General features: G+C 40.7%; 1 protein-coding gene across 1 annotated transcript; it reads left to right on the top strand.

The window, feature by feature from the left end:
• Positions 1-148: 148 nt before the first annotated feature.
• On the top strand, positions 149-7,030 carry CNTF (ciliary neurotrophic factor). Its single transcript, XM_027580968.2, has 2 exons — positions 149-1,929; positions 3,115-7,030. The coding sequence occupies exons 1-2, from the start codon at positions 1,816-1,818 to the stop codon at positions 3,598-3,600; spliced, it is 600 nt and encodes a 199-aa protein (XP_027436769.1). The 5' UTR covers positions 149-1,815; the 3' UTR covers positions 3,601-7,030.
• Positions 7,031-7,885: the final 855 nt, after the last annotated feature.

Consider the following 7,885-nt stretch of genomic DNA (forward strand, 5'->3'; position numbering starts at 1 on the left):
CTGCTTTTCAAATCCTTGTTTTCTCTTAATCTAGGTAAGGCATATCCAAAATAAATATGTAAAGAAGAAAAATAAAAGTTGTCTTCATGGAAGCAACTTGTCTTCCTTGATTGTACTGAGTTACAGTTATCCTAAGGGTTAAAACAATTGATTGCTGCTGAGAATCCAGTGACCCCAGCGCAGGGTTTATGTGGCAGGTACTATTGCTTCTCTCCGGCAGAGTCAGTTCACTTCTGACTCTTTCGTTCTTGATCTCTAATGCTGAGTTGCCATAGGATTCTTTGATCAGCTGGCCAACTTGGAAACCCCTCCAGTGTTTTGACAGAGTTCCAGAAAAGATGGCCTTATTAATCTAGTAGAAAGAACGTTAAGGATGCTATGAGGTTTATGTTAGTCTGATAATGACAGAACCTTGATAGCATTTAATATCAGTGCTTTTTCATAAAACTCAGTGTCCACAATGAGTACTAACTTAAAAAAAAGATAAAAATAGAATCCTCCTACCTTCTTAAAAGGCCTACTGTGAGTGCCAGTCTCAGTTTTCCTCCTCTCCACCCCTTGTTTATTGTTTCCCTATGGAAGTTTGCACCTGAAAAGGCATGTGTTTCGATTTAGAGATGATGTCTATGGTATGAAATAGTGAAAGTTAATTGATTTGGGGATGACACTTGCAGCTCTTGCTCAGGGAGCATTATCTAACCTACAGAGTTAAGTTAGATGCAATAGAAGAGAACTCTGCACGTGCTTTTAAACTCTTTTGTCCTCATTTCAAAGCCCAGCTCATTCTCGTATTTTGTTAAGAAGCAATGTGGTATGACTGGGATAAGGAAGAAAAAGGAAAGCATGTTGTCACTTGAGACTGCCGTAGAAATGTTTCCCAGTCAGGGTTGGGTGTTTCCTGTCCTTTGGAAGAGAACAGGCCTGAACAGTACCTTCCTCATCCTGTAGCTGCAAGGAAGGCACCATGATCAAGGTTAGAGATGACTTACTTTGCTGATTTTTAGTTGAGTGTAAATGAAACTAACTTTAAATACACAATGAAAAGATGCTATATTTTTAAAGGACCTATTTTGCATAAATTTTGTTTCTTGAACAAAATGTGAAAATCCTACAGAATGAAATTGCAAAGTCAATGGGAGAATCAGAGACCTAATTTAAGTTTTGTGCCTGCTTGCTGGGTTTTGTGCACATTATTTAGTTTCGTTAAGCCTCAGTTTCTTAATGTAAAATGAAAATAATATTTATCTCATAGAACTATTCTAAAACTCAAATAAAGGCTTTAAAGCCTTTCACACAGTGTCTGGCCCAGAGTAGCTAGGCTTAATCAGTGGCAGCTGTATTGATAATAATAACATAATATTATTGAATACTTTACTAGGCCAAAAAAGGAGAGAGAAAGAAGAGGACATGGGGAGTGCAAGGGAGGGTGATAACAAAATGTGTATGTAAAGTAGATCACATTAGGCAGGGGTGTCATGAGGATTAGTGTGATAGTGACCTTGTTGCTAAGTGCAAAAGCAAAACAATGACATAAAAACAAGTAGGCTCAGCACTGAGTGGAGGAGAGGGATGGAGGCAGACACTGCAGGAAAAAAAGCTGATTAAAAAGGGGCCTTTGATTCCACAGGCACAAAAATCCACAGCCAGGAATTTGCTGCCACCTCTGAGTCAGGCAGGGATGTGGGGGTGGGGTGCACAATCCCATTAGTAGAGAATGCCCAGTGGATTTAGTCTGAGAGTCACATTTCTTATTTGGACCAGTGTAGACAGTAGCAAACCCAGCTCACTTGTTTCCTGGGACAGTTGAGTTAGGGGATGGCTTTTGCAGAGCACTCACCGCTGACCCCTCACCGCCGGGACCTCTGTAGCCGCTCTATCTGGCTAGCAAGGAAGATTCGTTCAGACCTGACTGCTCTTTTGGAATCTTATGTAAGTTGCCTGATTTGCTGTTGTCTGTTTTCGCTTCATCTCTTCTGATGCAGCCCCTTCCTATCATGTTCCAGCTCCCAATACCAATCATTGAAGGCCCTAATCATATAGTCATTCATAGATTGGGCACCTATTATTTGACATGGTTCCTTACCTTAAGGAAACTCCTGTGCCCTTATTTTTTTCTCTAGGCTGTTTAGGAGACCTGATCTATGAATAAGAAAAATAGACATAGGCTTCTGAGTGGGATTGGCTGCATGTCATGGAGGCTGTTCCTAATTTGCTTACAATCTGAATTCTACCAGAATAGATTAACCATGTGCCCTCTAAGTGTGGGTTCTTCATTCACATTGTTCTGAATTTTTGAGCAGCATAAACCCAAAGAATTTCTTCTGTACAGTATTAGCCACCCACTTTTTCATTACATATATCAAGTTTCTGTGTGTCTAAATAGAATGGTCACCTACACTATCAAAAGGATTCCCTAGAAGATTCATTGGGTACTTAGGGAAGTGTCAGAGGAACTAACCATGGAGTTCCAGATTGGTTTTCTGATAGAGGGAGATCACCATCAGTCTCCACCTAAGGCTTACTATTATAGAAACACTGAAGGAGAGTTCTAAATTTAAGTTCTCTGAGAATTGGTTTATCTTTGTACAGCCTCACCAGTTAGAAATCAGACTCTTTAGTGCCTTTTTTTTATTTTTTAATTTTTATTTAACTAATTCCCACTGAATTCTCTAAAGGATTGTCCTCACCATTGAGAGTGGATAATGAAGGAGAGGGGGTTAGAAAAATGCTGCATTGGGTTAATTCTAGGGCTTCCTAAGGTCTGGTCAGTGTCTTCAAGTATGTTTAAAATACTTAAAACTCCAGTATGATTCAGGTACTCCAGTTTCCAGGAGGGAGTTCAAAGTGGGAAGGAAAAATTGTAGACTAGTGTTTTTCAACCTTTAGAATCTAATGAAAGCTGCAGATTCTCCCACAAAAGTGACTAGGTAGTCAAAGCAGTATGTATCATTTCAGAGAGAATAAGGTCTTCCTAAAGTCTAGTCATTTTTATTTTCTTTACAATTTGGATCCTTGACAAGGAAGGTGAATAAGACTTTACATGAGATTTAGGGATTAAATGAGAATTTTGGGATAATTACAGAAGATGTGATGTTTTTATGTATCCTTGGCCAGATGAAGCATCAGGGCCTGAACGAGAACATAAACCTGGACTCTGTGGATGGTGTGCCATTGGCAAGCACTGATCAGTGGAGTGAGCTGACTGAGGCAGAGCGACTCCAAGAGAACCTCCAAGCTTACCGTGCCTTCCATGTTATGTTGGGCAGGCTTTTAGAAGACCAGCAGGTGCATTTAACTCCAGCTGAAGGGGATTTCCATCAAGCAATACATACCATTCTACTCCAAGTTGCTGCCTTTGCTTACCAGCTGGAGGAACTAATGATGTTCCTGGAACACAAGATCCCCCCCAACGAGGCTGATGGGATGCCCATCATTGGTGGAGATGGTGGTCTCTTTGAGAAGAAGCTATGGGGCCTAAAGGTGTTGCGAGAGCTTTCACAGTGGACAGTGAGGTCCATCCATGACCTTCGAGTCATTTCTCATCAGACTGGGATTCCAATGCATGGGAGCCATTATATTGCTAATGACAAGAAAATATAACAGTTATCCCTCCTCTCTCTCCCTCCTTCCTTTTCTAATGGAATATACACAGGCCTGAGACCTCACTTTCCCATTCTTAAGTTTTGAAAGGTTGAAAGTTTCTAACCTTTGAGACCATAGGCATTTTCATCATCAAGTAGGGTTGGAGACATGGACAATTGGGCGTGCGTGTGTGTGGGGGGGAGCATAAGGGAATGGGGGCAAGGGCAGCATCCTTCCACCTTAGTGCTCTAACCTTTTCTACCCACTAAGTTTAAGTTTACAAGGATTTAACAGTCTGACAGGATAAATAATATGTTTAACTTTAGTCCTAGATGACTTTTCTGGGAAGATTGAAGCTTAATTAAAAATCCTGGACTCTAGCCAATTCAAACTCTTGGATAATAAAAATACTAACATTTATTGAGTATCTACTATATTGTAGTGGTATGCCAGGGGCTCTGTGTATATTATAATCTTCACAACAACCCTGTTGAGGGAGGTAGTGTTATTCCCATCTGGCAGATGAGAAAAATTATAACTTGGTCAAGGTTACCCAGCTAGCAAATGGCACACTTAAGTTTGAACCCAGATATTTCTCATCCCAAAGGCTATGTGTCCTTCACTTCAGAGGCCTGATTATGACCCTTTATCACTGCACCTCTTTGCCACGGGGTTGGAAAATACATTCAAGTATTCTATCCTCAGCACTGGAAAACAATCCCCATTATATGTCCTGATAGGTCAGTGACATAATTGTGTTAAAGAGGCAGTATTTGTTGCCCACGCTTGGCAAAGATGAGAGCAGTGGAGATGTTAAGATTCTGTTTGGGGAAAAGAGTAGGCTCACCAGACTTCTGAAATTAGGAAACTGAGGATGTGCAGTAATACAGCCTGCTTTATAAAGTATCCACAAATGTTTTGGGTTAGGCACAGCTCATAGCAGCCTACCTCACGTTTACTGTGATCAGCAGTGTGGCGATACAGGCACTGTAAGCAAGCATTCATGGACAATGGTTGGAATAGTACTCAGGTTAAAATGTCACAAACTCCTTTACCACACATTCTCTGGACTTAGTCATGAGGAGAGGGTGAGGCCCACTCTGTTCCCCGCGGGAATGCCAGCGATTCTGAAACAATATAGAGCACAGCTTCCATGCTTCACAACAGAGGGGCAGGATGCCCTGTTTAATGTTCTTGAGAGAAACAGTGTGAAAGACAACTGGTAAATGTGGGCATTAATGGAAAGGTCATTTGTGGTCATGCCTGTGAAACTAGTGGTGCAATGTAAATTCAAAAGTTCTCAGGTATAATGTTACTTCACACTACCAGTTAAACCCACCATCTCGGATGTGGGACCCAAATCAATTTAGTTTACTTATTTGAAGCTCCTGTGCTCTTAAGTGAACCATGAGTCAGAGGGGGCTAGCACACATAGTTGCATGAGATGGGATGGGGTGACCTAGCTCGTGTCTTTTTCCCACAAGGGTTTGTGTCCAAAACTCCCCGAGGTCAGTGTTAGGAGGATTCTGGGTTGGGCACCGTGGCAAAACAGGACATAAGGCCCTGCTCTGTAGTCTGCATTTGTGGAAATGAGCTTGTATGCGTAGAAAACATCAATAATGGTTGGAATTGGGAGGGAGGCACAGGTTTAAGTGTTAGGGTGTTAAAAGGAGCTCAGCAAGGGCCCAAAATCCCTTTCTGGAGGAGGGCAGAGTTCAGTTGTGTCTCAGAGGTTGTCTGAGTACCAAATGAGAAAGATGTGACTACAAATTCTTAGTGGGGAATGACTGATTACAGACTTGCGGAATCTGAAAGGAGTGACCCCTCTCCGAGGGTTTGTCCTTATATTCAGCAGATGTGGCAGAGCAGATGTCGGCAGAAGTTTCAAAAGTCAATGGAACATGGCTTAAGCCCTGAGTTACATGTGAAGGAGTATTTATACATATAAGAGGCATATTTAAAGTGGCAGAGGGTCCAGAAGAGGTACAAGTACTAACTATTGAATGGGAGGAAATAGGAAGCTCTAGAAGTCTCGATTAGGTCACAAGCAGCAAGTCTCGAGAGTGTACTCCCAGCGTTGGGCTAAGAGTTCCGTACCAGTTTCTTCTTCAAAAAAACTTGCAATATGCCTCAAAAGAAGTATAGAGAAAATCCTTAGAAAAGTGTAGATAAAATAAGGGAGAAGTGAGCACTTAACTTTAAAAACAAAGTCATAAGCGTGAATGGATCTAAATGTGTAGACTGCATCATGCTTATCTGAAATGGACAACACCGTGAAGAAGGGACCAACAATAGGTCCATGTTCTAGGTGTGTGTCTTAAATACAGATAGGAATAATGGCAACACTGTGGAAGTATGGTTTCTTTAAGGATCCAGAACCGAAAAGAGATTTTTGGCCTTTAGATTTTAGTTTCCTTGTTCCTTAGATCTATATATGGATCGGATCTCTGGGGAATCATATTTTTATATATGTGTAAACTATATTACATAATACATAAATATAAAATTTATATATAATGTATAACATGTAACTATATAGTGATATATATGTTATATGTGTGTGTGTGTGTAATAATAAAAAGGCATGAATGTAGTTCCTAACCCCTAACTTGTATTTTGTAAAGAGTATTCCCACAGCCTGTAGAAGTCCTCTGCGGGAGAGAGATTCTGTTTTCTTGAATCTGTTAAGGAATTGCATATATGAGAGAAGATAAACTCTTTTTACATTGATTTGAGAAGGTGATTTGGAAAAAATTTGCAAATTGGCACAAACTCATAGGCCAAGCATCGAATAAAATTAGCTTTGAAATGGGTCTGAGGGAATTGAGAGTTTTTAATAAAGTCATAGCCTTGGTACTGCTGTCATTCCAGCCTCAAACAAGCAGAGGACCAGTAAATATTTTAGGGAGACCTATCTCAGAAGTGGTTTAGAATGACTGAATCCTTAGCTCCGCAAGTAGCTGAGCACCTTCTCTATATTAATACTAAGGAGTAAAATAGAAATGCAGGAAGCAAAGGGGCTTTCACCATGATGAGAAAGGGACTGGTGAAGAGAAAAGGGGGAAAAAAGGAGTTTGGATATTACTTCGATTGACTTACGGTGTGTGTGCATGTGGGTTAGTCTCTAGACAGTGTTTAGGCCAGGGCATTTAAAAAGAATGGTTTGGCCTCCTGCTTCGTCCCACCCAAGAATGAACCCTCTGAATGTTGGTACGTTGAAAAAGTGGAAATGATAAAAATGCCATCTTTCCATTCAAAAGTTTCTATAGAGCTCTAAAGTCTACAGATAAAGACAGTAAAAATATAATTTGATCTTTTGGTGAAATGTGTGTGGGGTGTGCAGTAACATCCATGTGCATGTGATTCTTACATTACTTGGATCCATCTATTTTTGGCAGATAGAAAATAAAGATCCAAGAACGGCTAACAATAAAGATCTCGCCTCAGCAGGACCATGAGTTGCTTCTTTTATTTCTGTATCTTTGGATGAGCAAGAAGAATTTCAAGTGATTTCAACATTGGATGAAATGTAATCCTCCCAGCCAGGGCCATGCTCAGTCAAGCGTGCCAGGTAAATCACCATGATGCCAGGCCACTGGGATAAACTCCCAAGGCCAGTCTACCCAGAAAAGGTAGATTGCCCCATACCTATCAGCTAGCCTGCAGATGAGGCAAATTTCCTTTCGTATGGTTAAATTTCAAGTATTTGAACCCCAGGCAAACTTGAAGGACAGAGAAGAACCGCAATTAGCCCATTTCTAGTCTAGTTTGAAGGTAGAAACTAAGTTGGGAAAGAAAAATTACCAAGAGGTGCTGTACTTTTATCCTCATGTTCAAGGTAGTATGAGTACTGCATTTACTTATGTCAGATATTATCCTTTATCTTCTGAGAGACCATCTCATAAGTGAGGGAAGTGAGAATGCGCATTAGCTTGCCCAAGTCCCTCTCCTAGTACCTGACAGGTTTGGAGTTTTAGTTATGGCTCCCAGACTCACTACACCCCACTGCCATGGGCCACCTAGCAATTGAGATCATTTTATGTTGGAATCCGTTCTCGATCTCTGTAATTCACTTTCCTTGGATCAAGCCAGTGTAAACTTGTGCCAAATCCTGCTCTGTGACAAACCTGGTAAGTTTCCAAACTTTTGAGACAAGTCACCTTTTCTGAGCTTCCTCATTTATGAAATGGAAATGACAACTTCACAGGTTGATTGATGGTTTAGACAAGTATCTGAAAGTACTTGTGAATGACATACAAACATAGAGAATACAAGTAAAAAATGGCTCAAATAGCTTGGATTC

The sequence above is a fragment of the Zalophus californianus genome, chromosome 11 (assembly GCF_009762305.2).
Source record: "Zalophus californianus isolate mZalCal1 chromosome 11, mZalCal1.pri.v2, whole genome shotgun sequence".
NCBI classification, from domain to species: Eukaryota; Metazoa; Chordata; class Mammalia; order Carnivora; family Otariidae; genus Zalophus; species Zalophus californianus.